Source organism: Chrysemys picta, chromosome 1 (assembly GCF_011386835.1).
Source record: "Chrysemys picta bellii isolate R12L10 chromosome 1, ASM1138683v2, whole genome shotgun sequence".
NCBI classification, from domain to species: domain Eukaryota; kingdom Metazoa; phylum Chordata; order Testudines; family Emydidae; genus Chrysemys; species Chrysemys picta.
Window position 1 is genome coordinate 115055227 of NC_088791.1, and position 19423 is coordinate 115074649.

At 40.3% G+C, this 19423-nt stretch overlaps 1 protein-coding gene across 21 annotated transcripts in view; it reads right to left on the reverse strand.

Annotated features, from left to right (window-relative positions):
- The window catches only part of EPS8 (EGFR pathway substrate 8, signaling adaptor), a 199669-nt gene that overhangs the window by 36531 nt on the left and 143715 nt on the right, over positions 1-19423 (reverse strand). For all 21 annotated transcript variants that reach the window (XM_065567473.1, XM_065567446.1, XM_065567453.1 and 18 more), the window contains 8 exons: positions 18652-18734; positions 15613-15749; positions 12655-12728; positions 11605-11731; positions 11143-11231; positions 9041-9115; positions 5100-5248; positions 2376-2559 (listed from right to left, as the gene is read on the reverse strand). In XM_065567473.1, coding sequence (XP_065423545.1) covers positions 2376-2559; positions 5100-5248; positions 9041-9115; positions 11143-11231; positions 11605-11731; positions 12655-12728; positions 15613-15749; positions 18652-18734 — 918 coding nt within the window. The remainder of the gene's footprint in view (positions 1-2375; positions 2560-5099; positions 5249-9040; positions 9116-11142; positions 11232-11604; positions 11732-12654; positions 12729-15612; positions 15750-18651; positions 18735-19423) is intronic.

Below are 19423 nucleotides of genomic sequence, written 5' to 3' on the forward strand. Positions count from 1 at the left end.
AAGATTGGCTCCCCTCTGTGCTCCATGCGACAAAGGCAGAGGAAAACCGTCCCTGCCCCCCAAGAGCTCACAGTCCAAGGAAAAGAGCCTAACAGCACAGCAACAATCATAAGCAAATCTACAGTGTTTCCATCATAGTTTCTCATTTGAAATAATTATTGCTGAACTGACTGCACATGCAACCCCTTCAGTGGAAACACAGTGTATACAATTGTATCTTAAAATTCAGGGATGGGAAATGTTCTCATGAATCAATCTCACGTTGCTAGACACCAGATCAATCCCTAGTTGTAAAGGTTAGGAACCGTAACCATGGGAGCAGCAAGCATATCATTATTTAATAGTATTTCTTTTTGAAAAAGGATGCCTTGTAGGAAGAAAGGAACCCCAGGAGGACGAGGTTTGAGCTGTGGTATTCTGGTACCTGACTGACGCTGGATCACCATGTCAGTGATTGTTAATGGGCTTTCTTGTCATGAAAAGGGGGAGATCTCACATACTGCCTCAATTACCAGCTGACTACCTGGTAAGAGTGACATAACATGAATAAAAATGGGTGCACTTCAGGGAGATACCAACAGGAAAATACACATTTTCACCATCATCTCTCATCTGATTTTTCTCTTCAGCTATTGTCAAGTATAACCATACAGCAAAACAGATGACTGGTAATTAAGGCAGCATTTAGGTATCACCTTCTATACTGTCTTTATAGTAGACACAAATAACATTTTGCCCTTCATACATCGTTCATCTGAGGACCCTAAAGCACTTCATAGACATTAAGTCTCACAACACCTCTGTGAGACAGGTATTATGAGAGCGATGCTACCAGTGGGGAAGCCAAGGTACAGCAAGTTTAAATGATTTGCCCTAGACCATAAAGTGATTCAGTGGCAGTCGGAAATTGAGGAGTCCTGCCTCAGCGTTGCAAGATTCATTATAACATGTTTATTTCTCTTTTCTAATCAACCAAACAATTACCAATCAAGACAGCAAAACGTTATAGGAGTTTAAAGAAGTGCAATCAACTTAAAAAAATCACACTTCTATCTGGAATATTTTTTAACTTAATACAATTACGAATGATACCTCTGATGATTAAGACTAAAAGATTAGAAGACACCGTTCTCTGTTTTCTCAAGTTGTTTATTTTGCACTTTCACACAGAAAACAAGGAGAGAAAAGCATTAAATTAAAAAAGGAAAGTGTGATTTTAAAACAAAAAAAACATCAGAAGGACTCAAGGGCAGCTTAGGTATTGGGGAAATAGGCGATGTTCAAAATAAGTGAATGGGAAACACGTATGACTTCTTCAGGAGACTGTCATTTGGGATAGTTCTTACCCTACCTTGTTCATCTCCCTGCCTGCTCCCCTGGACATTCATACCTTTATATAGACATCTCTGCTACAAAAACATTTGCCAACCGACAATGTATCGGTATTTCTTAAGAAAGTAGCATTCATTTTAAATATATACAACAGACGTAAGGGCCCCAGAGACAGGTACAGCAAAAGGATTGATTTAATTTTAACCTATAGAGCCCTAAATGATAACTACATCTTTTTACATACTGGAAAATGCCTTTTCAACGAGCAAAATCAGCCAAAAACTTTTTTTTTATTTTTTTTTTTATTTTCCCATAATGAAACCCTGAAAAATTCCAGGAAAGTGATGAAAACAAACAAAAGTTCGTTTTCTCGAAAGCTCTTCATGCGAAATAAAGGACATTTCCCGACCACCTCTCAATTAAACATTGAGAGGCTGATGGTAGGGGACTCTCCCTAAAAGCCCTTTCACTCTGGAGTACGTGTCCATCCTTGGTTCCCCAGAGCTCAGATTTGCTAACCTTATGGATGGCACCATCTGTTTATTAAGTTTGAAAGAGGACCAAGGGGATGCGGGCGGGGGTTTGTTCATGAGCCTGAATGTTTTAGTGGGCAAATATAGTGAGTTATCTTTCACTACTGTATTAGATAATATTGTGTCACTTTGAGAGAGCTATGGGAGTTGAGCACATGTATCTGAGGGGGGAAAATGGCTCTTTAAGCCCTGGACTCCACTTACAATTTAAGACAGTAGCAAAAAAACTCCATCGAGTTCAATGGAACCATGATAAGACCCTATATTTTAGCCACTACACGAACCCGGCTTTTACCTGTTGCACAGGTTAAATCTAGAGTAACGCTACTGACTTCACTGGAGTTATTCCCAACTTACACTGTGCCAATGACATTAGAATCTAGCTCCACGTGTTCTTCATTAGCAGCAGCACCATTACACGGTGCAACTCTTAAGACGGTTTTGTTCATGGAGTGAACAGTTGGTCTGGTCTCCCACCTACTTCACAAAATACTGTAGCAATTAACCTACCTCAGCTGACATTCTTTTCATTTCGTGTTTCCGTTGGTGCTCTGCAACATTTGCCACAGACTCAGCCAACTGATTTAGTTCTTGTTCATTTGGAGCTCCCATGAAGCTCAGCAAAGGAGGCTCCCAACCATTTCTGAAGCGTGGAATATAGGGTGGAATAAACTGATCTTTGGGCCAGTCCACTCTGTATAAAGAAGTCAGAGGCATATATCAAGATTTGCACAAGTTATTTTCAATAGTCAATCCTGCAGGTTCTCATGAAATGCTTTGCAATTGTTTACTCATGAGGAACTTCTAATTACAGAGAAGGAAACATTATTTAGTGAGGATATCTATGCTCCCCTTTTACATACCACAGAGAGACTGTCTCTGTCCCTAGGATCTTCCAACATCAGGATAGACCATACAACTTCAGACGCAATGCGAAAGATGGATAGCAGGAGGACCAATCTCAAAGCAGAATGGGATTGGTTTTATCTTTTGAAAACAAAAGTAGTACAATACCCCTCAGTCTGGGGGGTTAATATGCACAGGGTTCAGAGGAGAGGCATGCTTTAAAATGAAATCTGCAAAGCGAACATGGAGGCTGGCAAGCAACGGGGACCTAGCTAAAACTAGGAAGAAGAAAGCTATAATAGCAATTTCTTTTGTCACACAAAAGATTATTATTAATAATAAAACCTCACACCCACAAGAGTAAATGTGATCACTACTTTTGCAGAACTGAATTTTCGGATACAGATTCCTTTTTTGAAATACCGTATTATTCCTTAGAGATCCACTGACTTTCACCATCTGAATTCACTGTATCTCAAGGAGTTTTTCACGGTGTGCTGTGCCTATATACTATACATAAAAAACATTGCCTTGCAGTTTGAATTATTGCCTCTTAAAGGAGAAATGGGCCCAGGAATGCACTTTATAGTTTTCTCTAATGTTTCTCATTATGGGCGTTGTTGAAAATGAATGAAGGTGACAAATGCTATCAAACCAGTTGTAGGAGCAGCTTAGCATTTCACAGGACACTGGCATGTCAATGTTAACTTATAGCTGACCAGCCACCTCTGAGTTTTTAACGATCATCTTGTTGATTAGTGGCACAGTATGGCTAAGCTGCCCAGCACAGTAGCACAACAGAAACACGGGGCCAGTCCCACCATTATTTCTAAGGTTCAAATCTTGCTTGCCCTTCATTTACATTCCTGTTTTCCTCCCAAACCACTACCACATATTTCTCTTTGGATTAAATTATTGCTTTTTTTAGGGGACTGGATGGCACAGAGGATTCACAACAGGATAATGAGTTCTATTATTTAGGTCACTAGTTCAGTTCCAGCACAGGGCTCTGATCAAGCAAAAGAATCCCTTTTCCTGGAGTTCCAGTGAAGTGAATGGGTCTCTGCATGGATCTATATGGCCTTTGCTGGATCACGGCCTAGGTCAGTAATGACTGGAAGCTGCTCTTTAGTGGCAAAAGGAGTTTGATTTGCTCAGTCCAGTTCCTAGCAAACCAGGAGCAAAACAAAACAAAAAAGCGCCACCTCAGCTGGCACCTCTATTAGCAGTCTCAGTAAAAGGGCCAAAGGAAGAATAGGTTTGGAGATTCTTGCCCCTAATGATAGTCCACTTCAAGAAAGCAGGGTACCATGATGAACTTTGCACTACCAAAGCCTGTGTTCTTTCTATTCTCTGGATGTTCATCAGCTATCATGTGGCCTTCAGATTCCAGAGCAGTCAATGCAGCAGTTTTTACCAGTAATAAATTCAATATTTTTTAATTATGTAGGTTGAGGGTTAGTCATTTGATCTGGTCTCTGAGTGGGTGGATGAGTAAATTCAAAAAGAATGGACACATTTCTGACGCAGGCCCCAACACGCTTATTGATCACCATCACCTCAAAGGGCCACAGGTTTAAGAGATACTTGATTCATCCCAGGTTTTTTAGAAGTTCTGTTTGCAAGGCTTTTATGTAAGCCCAAGACCATAAAAGTAATTAGATAAACTTGCTATATTTATATACACTACAGTTCACAAGCAACATGAAAAGGTCACATCTTTTATGAGTCCCTAACCATAAGCACAACTGAATCTATTATTTCACAATTTAGGATCCCTTAAGGGTAGATCTTCAGTGCGATTCAATCATTCACTCAATGACACTTCTTAAAAAATTTAATCTTTTTCTTACAGACTACAACGATGCTTCTGAGGCATTAAAAATCATTGCAAGTCTCTGCTTTTAATAATCTGTGGGATGTTCAAAGTACAAATTGCTTTTTAATTCTATTTATATAATTTTGTTGTAGTTGTTACTAAATGCTGCACTACCCTTGAAATAGATTTTTAATTGAGTCCAGCTGGTTGATGACCAAATGACGATAGAAGGAGAAAAAGAATGGAAAGGACCATTCAGAGAGAAGGTGGGCAAGAGAATATGTAATTAAGCCCCATCCTCCCAATATCACAGACAGAATAAAATCAATGTTTGTAATTGTCCCCATTCTTCCACGTCCTTTCATATTCTTAAAGGGCCCTGTCCAACTCCCATTGAGATCAATGGGAGTCTTTCCACTGACTTTAATTGGAGTTGAATCAGGCTCAAAGCAAGCAAAAATGTAGACTACTAAAGGGGAGTTTGCTTCTTTGGTCGATACAGACTGTGATAATAAATCCAAATATATATTCAAAGATCATCTATAAAATCAGCGAAGATATTTTCGTACCTGGCTTTGGTCCACGTGTCACCCAATGACATCCATAGTTGGCCTTCCTCACTACTGATAGTGTAACGCAAGAAATCTATGGTATCCTTTGTTAGGAGAGGGCTGAGTACCGTACCAGCGAGCTCTGGACCTCCAGTTGCCTGCACCACCTAAATCAAGATTTTTTTTTAAAGGACTATTTATTGTATTGAGGGGTAACAGAGAATCAATTCCAACAATAAACCATGTAAAATGTAAAGCAGTAAGAATTCTAGGCTACCCACTCTATATTGGTGGCTTTTGCCTGATACAAGACCAAAGTCTGATCTACTCACAAAGTTATACCCGTTTAATTAAGGGCTTGTATACAGAAGGCAGTAATGTACACCTAGAGCACTTTGATGTAGTCCTATTTGTTGGGACTACATCAAAGTGCATCTGGGGACATTTACTGCACACCATGGGGATTTAAAGAGTGATATGTTGGAGCGCTCTACAATTTACACGCCTCTGATGCCCACTGTGTACACAAGCTCAAAATCAGTATAAAACCACACCTTTTAGTCAAACCAGTTCAATTTTGTGTGCAGACACTCTTATATCTGTTTAAACTGGGTCATATCACTTGAGCTTGTGCCTGTAAATTTACTGATGCAAGCTAAATTTCTATAAGCCAGGTTTAAACAGATATACGAGAGATCTCACACAAAAGTTGAACTAGTTTAATTAAACCAATTTAAGTTAAACTAATACAACTTCTATGTGTAGACAAGCTGAAAATGATGATGACTGAAGTGTCCTTCCAGCCCATCTTGTCTAGGGCAGGTCAACGATTCAATATAGTAAAGGAAAGTTCAGACTTCTGTGTAATGGATCTGTGTAAAAATTCTGTCATGAAGCAATGTAAAGATGATGCATGGCGTTCCACAAGGGAGCCCAACCACCCATTCAGAATCATCCAAATCAGTTAAGTAATATGATCAGGTGTACAAGGCAACTAGCACCAGAGCCAAGGGGAAAAAAGTGAAAGAAGGGTCAAGATTGATGACTGGGGCATGTTTGGTGAAAAACAAAGAGTAAACAAGGATAGGAATAAATGGGGAACACAGGGAAGAAAGAGGGAATGGGGAGAAAAGGGGGTATGAAAAGCAGCAGGAACACGATAGAAGACTGTGGAGAAAGAGCCAATAAAAAACTACAGAGGGGAAGCGGACTACCTATTATTAAGGTTACTCAATACTTCCCATGATAAGACCCTGTTTTCAGTAGCTTATAACTTTACCAGACTAAGTGTTTGAACTGAAATTTTCCATGCCAGGTGTCTGCTTCAGGGCTCATGTGGTGTTTTGTTGTTTTGATTTTTTTATTTTTTTGTGGGGAAGGGGGGAAATTTCCACCCAAAATGGTTCAGCAGTTTCCAGGAGTAGGGGCAGGGAAACTTGTTTTTTTGCCCATGTCAAAAAAAAAAATGATTTTGAGACGCTCTAGCACCCCTGTGCTTTGGAGCAGGAATTTAGCAAGGGAGGTGGTCTTTGCATCTGGCCTTTTGCTGTTCCTATGAAAATCTACCCATGGTTGGCCAAATTATAAGCCTTTGAAATCTCTCATTTCGCACATGCTCATAAAAACTTCTTCGAATTTAGCAGCTAAACTCTTCAAGCTAAACTCTCCAAAGATTTCATGAGCATTAGCCATGCTCCATCCACTCTCAGCTCCTACTGTGCACATGCACTATGATACTATCCTTAATTGCATGATCACATACTTCCTTCCTCCCCCCCCACCCTCCCATACACAGGACCCCTGGCTCACTCAGTGTACATGATGGACCTGCTCTAGGTTGAATCAGGGCTGTGCAGCTCAAGAGACTGTTGTTTATAGGACATCTCCCTCGTTTGTTGTTGAAGTTGAGAGGTGAATGCCTATTGGGGGTAACTGGGATGGACAGGCCTAGGCCTGCCCAAAACAAACGGCCACTCCCTTAGAGTGGAGGAGCCACTGAGCCCAATAGGCAAATGATTACGTAGGGCAACAAATGAAAAAACAGGCATGGGACTTAGGCTGAATGAAGCAGGGGACCACAGGAACAGAAATGACGATCTCATGGTTCAGGCAGTTGAATACCACCCTGGAAAACTGGACTCTACCTCTGCCACAGAGTTCCCATGTGATATCACTTAAACCAAACTTTTCACAGGGATCACTCACTGTGCATTCCCCATTTTCTGGGTGCCTGACTTGAGACCCTGGGATCTGATTTATAGCAGTGCTGAACACTCACAGCTGCAACTGAAGTGAATGGGAGCAGTGCTTTGAACATATGAACTGCTGCTAAGGCTAGGTCTACATTGGGGGGGGGGTCGATTTAAGATATGCAAATTCAGCTACGCGAATAGTGTAGCTGAATTCGACATATCGGAGCCGACTTATCCCGCTGTGAGGACGGCGGCAAATCGACCGCCGCAGCTCCCCCGTCGATGGCGCTTACTACTACCTGGGCTGGTTGAGTACGCGCGTCGATTCGGTGATCGATTGTCGCGTCCCGATGAGACGCGATAATTCGATCCCCGAGAGATCGATTTCTACCCGCCGATCCAGGCAGGTAGTGAAGACAAGCCCTAAGAAATCTTCAAGTCTGAAAAAACAGGTCAGAGGTGTCTCAAATTGGACACCTAAAATTAGTGGCTGCTTTGACCTTAACTTCTCTGTGTCTCAGCTCTCCATCTAAAAAATACCACCTCATTTTGCAGGGGAGTTGTGAAATGGTTTGTGAAGTACTCAGATGCTACAGTGACGAGTACCATAGAAAAGCCCATGAGAAAATTAATAAGTCTGACTTCCGAGCAGGTTTTGAATCGTGTGCAGTAAATAAGGCCTGGGACCACACATTGAACAACGAGGGGAAACAAATATTCAATAGCCCCTTACTAAGTGTGCTCCATTCATTCTGTGCAATGAATAAGGCAGGGGTCCTGTGGAAAAAAGTAGTATGGGATTAAAGATAGTGTCAGAACACATATGCAAAAGGGAGCTGATTTTAGGTTCCATCAGCAAATTTAATTCTGGCATTTCCTAACTTTCAAGTACTTTTCTTTGCAACCTTAATAATATTCTTTTCACATAGCTTTTTGTGCGTAATGCGTGTGCATATGAAGTAAAACTCAACTAATTAGTCCACAATCTTCTTTATAAAGCCCAGAGTTTGGACGCATACGGACCACAAGAAAGGGACATTCCACTGAATATGTAGACTAAACACTTCAACATTACGGAATGTTTGAGTACAAGACAATTATGCTACTGTTTATAAGTATAAAATGTTTATTAGAAGACCATTGAAAAGCTAACATTACTGTGATTGGTCAATGCAATCTGGATACAAGATGCACAACAAGCTATTGGGGATGGATAGTCTTATCACTATGCTCTTCATCTACCATCTGAAATTTGGACCCACTTTTGACAATTACTCTTCTAATACTATTTAGCTTCTTGGGTTTTAGATACAAGATGATGTGTATCGTCGTATTGCCATGATCAAAAACATTTAACTCTCCTGCAAATACTGTCTATTCCTCACTCTGGTGTGTATGTATTTAATTTTCCTTCCACTTTGTGTAAATATGAGGTATTAGTTTTGTGTTTCTTTTTTAATGCTAAGAAACAAATCAGTAAAAGCAAAATGTAAATATGCATATGTATACACACACACACACACACACACACACACTCTTCAGAAAAAGGACAATTTAGCTAAGTGGATTTATTTAAATGAGGGAATGGATATATAAACAAAATTAACATCCTGATTTTCTAAATATGTTCTGGTTCTAAAATAAATAAGTGATTTTTCCCCCATAACCTGTCATCGTTAACAATAAAATTTTAGCCTCATATTTTAAAGGGTTCTCGAGTATTTAAACAAAGCAGGTCTGAAGGACACATTGAAGATCAAATCTTACCATATTTAATGGTGTAAACAGAAAATGAACCAATTCGGGTGCACTAGGGTTCTGGATGTGGGACTTTAATTTAGCCTGAGGGGGGGAAAAGAGAAAAAACAAATTGGTAACTTCTACGATAATTGAATAGTACATGGTAGAATCATCCTTTAAAAGAAAGAACCTTAGTTATGGAATTAAAGTACAGGTCATATTTATTTCTGCATTTATATATAGGATGTCAAAGGCTGACAAAAATATGGGTCACTTATCCTTTGGGAAGAAGAGATCACACAAGCATGCCATAAACTATAGAGCTGATTAGCACAGTATATCTTACAGTTGACCAAAGATGCTGGTGCAGAGGATTTTACGGTGTCCTTTGGGAAGAGCTGCTGAATGTGGGGGTCAGAAGAAGAAAAGGTTACGTAGGCTTCAACTAAGGCACCGTTACTGTGTTCAGCCTGGCGTCCTCAGACACAAGGGCATGGAGATGGTAGAGACCCACTCCCACTTCCCAACAAAAAAGTGTCAGTGGTTCATAGATTTTGAGACCAGAAGGGACCACTGCGATCATCTAGTCTGACCTCCTGTATAACACAGGCCATAGAACTTCCCTGAATTAATTCCTGCTTCAAGTCCAACACTTGTGGTTGCAGAGCATGTGATGTAGGGGCACTTTCCCTGTAGCCTTCTCAACCCTTACAAATACCTCCTGGAGTACAACCCCCCCTTCAGTGGGATTTCATTTCCCCAAGGAGAAATAGAAGAAAGCTGATTGGCTCAGTTATTGGAGGAGGACAGGTTCTCCCACTGGCACTGCTGTCACAGCCACTGAAGCAAAAAGCCAATAGTTGAAGGGGGGCACGCAGGAAATTAAGATTTCCCAGTGACGTTCTGGGGCATATTGAGGAGAAGATGCCAAAAGTGGGTACCTGAGTTGGCAGCACTGGCTGCCAATGGCTAGTGATGTTTAGAGCAAGAGATGACCACAGGATGGAGCACTCTGAGGGTAGTGAGGTTTGTAAGAGAAGTTTCTCTTTATGGCCTATTTGACCCATGTTGTTTAGTATATTTAACGGTGGTAATGAGTATAAAGAATCTGACAAGCACAACTGAAAAGCTAAATAAAGAGCACAGCTGTGGAGGCTGGCGAGCAAACAAGAGTGAGCTGTACATTTTCCTAACAAACCTCTCTAGAAACCAGTTAACACTTTGAATGTAAAAGGGTTAAACTTTATTATTATTATTATTGTTACCACTTCACCAGTCATATGGCACCATTGTAAAGTCTCTGCTGCTCGGGGGAGGGGGGAGTGTTTTGGAGATTGGGACTGCAGCCCTGCGCAGAAATGAAACCCATCAAAAAGCCACTGCTTTTAGCCCTGGCCTGAATAGGGAGTTTGAAGACATAAATCAATCAAGCACCATCTCTCAGGGCTACAGTAAAGCAGCTTGACCGTTACTGGATGAAATGTGGGATTACGCTAGTAGGACTAATAACTCTGTTGACGGTGCAATATGAGGCTTGCTGCCTCTAGAGGTGCTGCAACAGCTGAGTGTGACACATAGGACTAGTCTCACCCAAAAGAAGGCATTCCCAAAAGTGACACAAACATCTGTGCGCAGTCACTAGCAACCATGTGCGTGGATGTGTGCTGGGTTGCAGATGTGCTAGGTAGTTGTTAGGCCAAAATTCTCTACTGAGGAGAAGGCCTTGTAGAGAGCCCAGGGGAAAGCATGACAGCATGGTCACCATTCCAGAGGAAGGAGAGAGCTGTCTGGAGTCTATTCCCAAGAGGTGCCTCTGGGGAGCAGAGGTGCCATGAGCACAACCACCTGTTAGTAACCGGAGCAATTGGAGAAACCGGATTTTAAAATAAAAAGGCAAATCTACCTTTCTCCCACACTTCCACCTGCACAATCAGAAACTTCAAAAACATTTCTAGCACAGGAGGTGGCTGGCGATATCTGAAAACGCGTGGGTGAAAGTGACACATCAAGGTGCACTCAGAGCCAATTTGTAGCAGCAGGGAAAGAGTATGCTGTATCTGACTTCAAACAATCTAGGAAAAGTCCCCCCTGCCTGCCCTGTGGAGCCTCAGCTGTTGGCAGCTACTTACCAGAAGGTTAAAGCCATGCTTGAATTTTTGAAAACAGTCAACAAATTCATCTGGAGGTGGTGGCTTTGCACGAAGAGTGAGAACCCCCTCTAGAGAACAAAATGAAAAAAAAAAAAAAAAGAGATATTATGGTAATTCGGGACATGTATATTTACTAACATAGGCTAGCTCTGTTGCCTTTTCTCCCATTGACTTCCAGATAAGGATGACAATAGGACTTGCTCACATGAGGAAGGGGAGCAGGACTAGAACCCAATTTTTTGTAGATGTCAGTGTATGTCCAGACCTAAGTCAAGGGAAACAAAGTGACTTGTCCAATTAAACTGAATGAGTAACAACAAAACCACAAAGCAATGCAATAAGAAAAACAAAACCAAAACCACATTCACTAGCTACATGAATGACTTTTAAAGAACAAGGCAATAAAAAGACCTGGGAGATGGGAGGGAAAACAACTCTTACCTCCGGGTCCTTTCTTTTTATTCTTCTTGGTTTTCTTTCTCTTTGAAAGTTCAGCAAATGCTTCAGCAGCTTTTTGAAGTTTGGTAACAAAATATTCAATGTCATCCAAAATATGGTTCAGAATTTGCTGCAGAAGAGATGAACAACATTAATGCCTCTGTCTAATCTGTAGCACAACTAGTCATTTACTCATTTTGTTGTAATTTACAGCATCCTAGCAGCAGTCTCCTATGCTCATTATTAATTCCAGGATGTACTGCCTATGTAGATTCATCGTATGTCTGACATTTACAAATTTCTCAAGCTCTCATTTTGCTCTATTTTCAATAGTTGTGATCATTAAAAGCTTTTAAAGGTAAGTATTGAGATTATTAAATTTTGTATTTAATTAGCTTGGAGTCACATACTATGTTTCTCCCACGCAGCCCATGCAGAAATTTTGTTAAAACATAATTTTCCCTGCGATGCTATTGAGCCATTTTCTAACAACTGTAATTTCATATTCTCTGCTAAAACAAAGTATTACAGCTATTACTTGCTGAAATGCAGGGTTGCACTTTCCAGTAGATGTGACATTCTTTGATGAATGTGAAAAATTCCTTTCAATGCATAAGAGTACCAGAGGCGACCAAGTGGGGGAAAGGTACATGCCCCAGTTCAGGAAAGCTCAAGCACCTGCTTAGGTCCATCATTATTCAGGGAAGAACATGTCAGTATGCTTAACTTTAAGCATGTGTTGAAGGTACATTGATTTAAAAGGGATTTAGGCACATGCTGAAGTGCTATCCTGAATCAAGGTCTTAGTGCACTCACATCTCATACCTACAGCTCAAGTTCTCCACAGGACAGAACTGAATCTGATCTTGATGGTCTTATTTCAGTCCTTTTTTGTGCCCCTTATAAGTCTATCACACAGTTTGGCATGACTGGCAAACTCTCACCAAGAACTGTGTTTTGCCTGTGAAAAAGGTTCTTCTTGTTCATGAAGCAACCATCCAACATTTAAAGAACACTGAACAATACTGCACACAAACATATATCTTAACTTACAACATCTCTGTCAATCCTTGCTGCCATCATCTCAGCTGTTTCTTCATGCTCATGGAACTGTCTGGGTTTTTCAACTACAGGGGGCGGGGAGAAAAGACAAGACATACAAAGTAAAGGTTATCAGAAACTAAGAGCCAAAGCTTCATATATACTAATCTTACATACGGAACCACCAGGCCAGAATGTTCATACCTCTCAACCTGCTGAGGCCCAAATGTGTAACACACAATGTGCAATAAAAACCCCAAAACAAGAGGTAAATAAAATATATATTTATGCAAGCAACTTAAAATGCTGTGAGATTCCTTCCTTTGGTGCAAAATAACTCTTTCTACAACTTTGATTTCATGAATCCTTCTTTCTGATGTAAATCATCTGCAACACTAAAAAAGGGAGGGGACATCAAATTTGCACGGAGCCTAGTTAACTTTGCAATTAAGACAAGTGATGTTCATGAAAATGAGGGACAAATGAGACATATGCTAATGTTTCCCTTGAAGAAGCATTTTAATACCTGATTTAAAACATGATCTACCTGAAACTACTGTACTGCACTCGAACTTATGTCTCTTAAAAAAAAAAAAAAAAAAAAAAAAACTTTACAATTCAAAAATGGCATGGAGAGATGAAGAATCTCTGTGGGCAGATTTATTTTCTCTTTGTAGAAAATACAAACAGATAACCTGTTTAAGGTTTGTTTTTTCTTTGGACTATTTTTTTTTTAAATCCAGTCAATATTGTTCCCATTTCTTAAGTGTCCACCACTGTAATAACTGGGGCTTTAATTTTGTTTTTACTGAACACAAGGGGAAACTCCTCAAAATATTGCTTTTCAACAGAATAAAACAGGCTCAAGTTGCAATTGAGTGAGAGTTAATCAACTCAAAGGCTCATAATTATTATTAATTTATATTGCATTAGCACCTCAAGGGGCAGTTTGGAACAAAGCCCCATTGTGGTAGGCATCGTACAAACACATAACATACCCAACACAGCCTCTGCCCTGAAGAATTTACCATCTCAAGTCCTGATCCCGCAAACAATTAAACATGTGCTTAACTTTATGCTTCTGAGTAGGACCACTGAAGTCAATTGAATACCTTCACAAATTATGTTACTCGTGTGTAGAATTGGGACCAAAGTGGAAGACTGCAGACAAGGATATGCAATTGACTAATTATAAGTGAATAAAGTGTTGATTATCCTCATTTAGTCACCCTTACTTCACTGTTTTCAGATAGCAATCACAGCAAAGTAGGTCTTGAGGAGGAGGATGGGAATAAGGGATGTGGTCTCAAGTATCCATATGAAAAGGGCAAAATGGAAAAAGGCATGGGGGCAGTTGTGTGAAACTGACAAATTAGGCAGAAGAGGCTGGCACAATTGGCTGAGAGGTGAAATGATGTGATAAGATGATAGTGCACAAGTAGGGAAGAGCAGACTCAGTTAGTGATTCTTCTTTGAAAACAGCAAATCTTAATGTTACAGGGAACCATTCTAAGTCTGCATTTTTAAAAATAAGTTTCATTAAAGGCTACAGCACTTCAATCTACTTAACTGCGGGGGGGTTTCAGTTACGACAATTTAGAAAATATCCACACAAATAGAAAAAAATATATATAATTGTCAGGAACACAATTTAGTAAGAGTCCACTTTACGAAAAACACCACCACAAACACCGTTAAACAAAGAGAAATTCAAACAGAAGAACAAATTAGCCTTTGCTTGATGTAGCACACAATGCTGTGTGGTGGTATGTAAAAATGTTCTGACCATTATTGCTTTCTGTGGACATTTTAAAGTGCTTTGTGCTGCACAGTTGTACACTCAGTTAACGAATACTTTCGTTCAGCAAACAGAAAATGGGATAAAAACCTTCATGAATAATGGATTCTTTTGCTTTCTTTATTTTAATAAAAAACCATTAAAAGTAAAAACTCCAAAAACTCAATTTACCCAAAATTATTCTTTAAACATATTCTAGTCTACTGAAAGTAGTTGCATTATTTCCAAATTAGCAATAGTTTCATTTTTTTTCCTGATAGAAAGCATGTTTTTCCATTATAGTCAAAAATCTGAAGCCCTGCACAGAAGATATGAATCACATATATTCATTTTTCTGTAACACACTTCTGTTTACACTTGTAAAGATGATCAGCCAACTTAACCACACCATTTGCTTAAAAATGAAGAGAAGTGAAGTCCAACCCCCTAGTCAGCTTATCATAGTGATTAGTTGGGAAATTAAAAAAAAAAAAAAAAAAAAGAGTCAGGTTGTTGCCCTGAGAAATTTACCATGCAAGGGTTTGATCTTGCAAATTCCCTATTACTGAGCACAGCATCATCGAAGTTCCTTGAACTATGCTGTGTAGTAAGTATTATGCACATCAGCAAGGCCATGCAGCAGCCAGACTTCAGTTAACTTTCATAGACAGTGCCTAGAATATCATGTTCAATTCTGGGTATTTCAATATCACAGAAATGGAGTAAACAAACAAATTCAGAAAAACAACAAGGAGTCTGGTGGCACCTTAAAGACTAAAAACTGTTAATCTTTAAGGTGCCATAGGACTCCTTGTTTTTGTGGATACAGACTAACACGGATACCCCTCTGATACTTGACACAAATTCAGAAAAGGAAAAGTTGGGGTAAATGAGACAGCTGAGGTTCTGACAGCCAAATCTACTAGATCATCAAATTGTCTCTCTAGGGAAGTGGCAGCTTGGGGCATTTAAAACTAGAGTGAACAAAACCGTAGAAGATATTCAAGAGAGAATAGCCCTGATCTGCCCCACTGGGAATGGAGCAGATGATTCAATTGGTCTTTTCTATTTTTAGCCTCAATTACCATAATCTTCACGGAGCTTCTGTTTGTAATTATTCTTTTTATTTGTTGGCAACATGCAAACATACTGCCCAGAATATTGCCAGTCACTCAATTCCCAGTAATACTCACAGTCTCCTTGTTCAGCCGCCCAAGCAGACCAGGCTGCCACTCGGCTTCTGACATCCACCTGTGTGACAGTACCTGGGGGAACAGGAGCGGGCGCTTTTGGAGGTGGAGGAATAGAGCTGTCAGCTTTGGAAATCATCCTAAAGAAATATAACAAACCAGAGATGAAGCTTGGGAAAAAAATGCTCTCCCTTCTAATGTGTTATTGGAAAAGGCAAGTGGGCGTACGGAGAAATCTCAGATACGTGACATGTCACTCTTTGTCAGACGTAAAAAGTTAGCAGTACACAGGTCTGTCATTTGTAAATAAATTGAGCATACTTGAAAGACTGCTCTGTGATCAACTCTTTCTATGAATACTAGGCATCACTAACTCAGTACATATGAGAAACATGCACAAGGATACCAAGAAAACTATCCTTTGGCCATATGGAAAAGCCTTATAGGATTTAATGGAGAATTATACTCTTTCTACATAAGAATGTTCAATCAGGCTATATAATTCGATAGCAGAGATCAATTTAGTGGCTGGGACATATTAGGCGTCAGGCCATCACATGCAGAGTGGGGTAGCCTGGAGTCTTCATTAGAAGTAAGCTGACAAGAGGGAGCACCACAAATTCATTATCAAGCCGATGATTTCCTAAGCGGGTCTGTCAACCGCCTATTTCTTAAAGCTGAACTGATGAAACTTAATGATTGAATTTGGAGGTGGGGAAAAAAAAAAACCTACCAACATTTAGTCTGACTCGCCTCACTACAAATGCAGGATTGTCCTCTACAGTACATTTTCTAGCATTTTATCTCGTACAGTTTTAAATACCACAAACAACAGGGTTTTCCATCATTGGGACACTATTCAGCAGCCTGAGAGACCTTATTGTCCAACAGGTTTCTCCCCCAACCCCCACCATATTAACCTTATTTCTCCCCCCTCTGAATTCTCTCTCATTCCTCCTATTCACACCCTTCAAATATTGGTAAATGTGTGTTCTGTTTTATTTGTCTCTAGATTAATATATTAAACGTTAAATCTTTCTTCCAAAGTTAGTACCTCCAGTCATTCTTTTTGTTGCTCTCCATATCTTTGGGATAATTTGGTATCCAGACTGAGGCCATGTCCATACTGTTTCGGCATGACTATGCTGGGATAGCCCCCTAGTGCAGCTGCTGCAGTGTAGGCCAACAGAAGGAGTTTTTCTGCCTGCACACCACCACCTCCCTAACTAACATCAGCTATGCTGACAGAAGCACGCTCCTCCCTTATAGTGATGCCTACACTGGGGTTCTGCCAGCACAGATATGTTGGCTAAGGGGTGTGATTTTTTTTTCTAGCCGACATAGTTATGGTGGTATATGTTTTAAGTGTAGACCAGGCCTGAATGCAGTATTTCTGGAGTAGTCATGATTGTGCCATACACAGAGGGACTATTATCTTCTTTCTCTGTGACCTCATGCCTGCACGGATGATGCCATAACGCATGGCAAACTCTAATCTGCCATACACTGTCTGCCTTTGCAGCCTTTATAGCATTACAGCTTCCTGGGTTCTACCACACAACATTGCATTTCAGATCATTTTCCCCCAGATGCGTTGACTTTCACTTTTCCAAATTAAATCTCGTTATTTTAATTTTCTGCATTGTTTCTAATGTTTCCAGGTCCTTTGGTATTACTACTTTGTCCTCAGACCTGTTGGAAACTGCTCCTAATTTAAAACATGGTCTTGCACACACAAATGCAGCCATTTAACTTTAAGCCTATGAGTAAAGTTAAGCATGTGCGTGAGTGTTTGTAACTCGAAGCCTTTGTTATTATATGTGAACTCCATGAACATGCTGCTTACTCCCTCTACCAGATCATTAACTTGTGTCTATTTTCCCCATCAGTACAATGGTGAAATTAATATATAATTATCTTTGTATGGTGTTTTGAGAGCTACAGATGAAATTTTTTATAAAAGCTAAGCATTACTTGGAAATTTTTTCAAAGGCACAAAGGGCAGGTAGGTGCCAAACTCCCATTATCTCTCATTCATGCCTTTGAAAATCTACTCTATTGTTTCTGAATCCCCATGATACCTCACTTCTGTATTAATCAGAGTTTAAGGCCAGCAGATCATCTAGGCTGACCTCCTGTATATCACAGGCCACCAACAGCACATAGCACCTGCGCACTAAACCTAACCACCAGAATTATTACAGCCCAGCGGAGACTAGACTATTATGTGCCACAGGGAGAGAATAGGAGGGACAGAAGTGCACCAGTGCCTGAGGCCCCCAGAATGCCAGGAAATCGATTAAGTGAGATATATGCACATGATCCTAGCAAGCAACCTGCATACCATCCTGCAGAGGAAGGCTTAGCCCCATCCCCCAATCACGCCTTCAAGGCCATTGCCAATCTGACCTAGGGGAAAAACTCCCTCCTGGCCCCATATATGGCAATTAGTTCGAACCTTGAGTGTGTGAGCAACAATCAGCTAGGAAAGCGCCTGAAATAGACTATGCTAGGTACCTCCTCACAGCATCAACCCACCCCATCCAGTGTCCCATCTCCAGCTGTGGCCATCTCTGAGGATTCAGAGAAAAGAACCAACCAACCAACCAACCAAAAAAACCCAGAATATATTTGGAGGGGGCAAAAGAAACCTGTCCTGACCCCTGCAGGTAACCATTTGACGCATGAGGTTTTAGGAATATCAGACATTAATCCTCTCTGAATTCAATGCACTTCACTCCCCCACCCTTAACACATCCTCTCACCCACTAGAGGAAGTGGCAGCATTTTCCCAACTGAACACAGTTATGTATAACATTGGAGTAGGAGAGAGTTAAGAACAGAAGTTGTAAATTCAGACAGTGAGAGAGAGAAATAAATCAAGCTGTTGTCCCCGATGGTGGGTGTATACTATCCAGAAGATTACCACAAAATAGTAAAGAATAGTAGAGCTGGGAAGAGGAGAATGGGGGAGAAAAAGAAAGGATGATTTTAAATTACTTTCTACTAGACTATTCCTGATACTACCTGGAAGTTTTTTACCTGAGCGTGTCAAGCCTCTTCTTTTGTTTCCCCCCTTTGCTGTCGCTGATTGCACTTTCAATATCTTCATGAATAAAGCTAGCCTGCAGGGACAGAAACAGATGTTACCTGGCTGCCAAACACTTGAGTTATTAACTAGGCTAAATAGATAGGATTAAAAATATCCACCTGCTTGTTTTTGAAACACATTTAGGTCCAGGAACATATGTATCAAAAGAATTTTCTTTCAACTTTATTTTCAATACAGTTAGAGAGAGACACACAGTGCTACTGTCTGGATGCTGATACATATATTAGTGTTTTGATATCAAACTGTGTTCTGGTGTGTACGTTTGCAGTGTTGTTGTAGCCGGGTTGGTCCTAGGATATTAGAGAGACAAAGTGGGTGAAGTAATATCATCTATTGGAGCTACTTCTGCTGGTGAAAGGTCAGAGCTGAAGGATTCTGAAGTTCGAAAGTTTGTCTCTCTCACCAACAGAAGTGCGTCTAATAAAAGATATTACCTCACCCAAGTTGTCTTTCTGGTGTATATGTCATTTAAGCTGAAATGTGCTTGAACAGTTGTAATTATTTCAAGTCAACAATTATTGCCAGAGCAAATGATTTCTTCTTTCCTACATGATGATGGTATTATGTTAAGTTTTCTCAAGCATGTTAGTGAAAGGCATTGCATATCAATCAACAAATAGCAACAGCACTAAAGAGAAGAAAAGGAATGGTTGAACCCGGGGTCCCAACCTGGGGCGGCTCCAGCATCTACACTGCCTTATG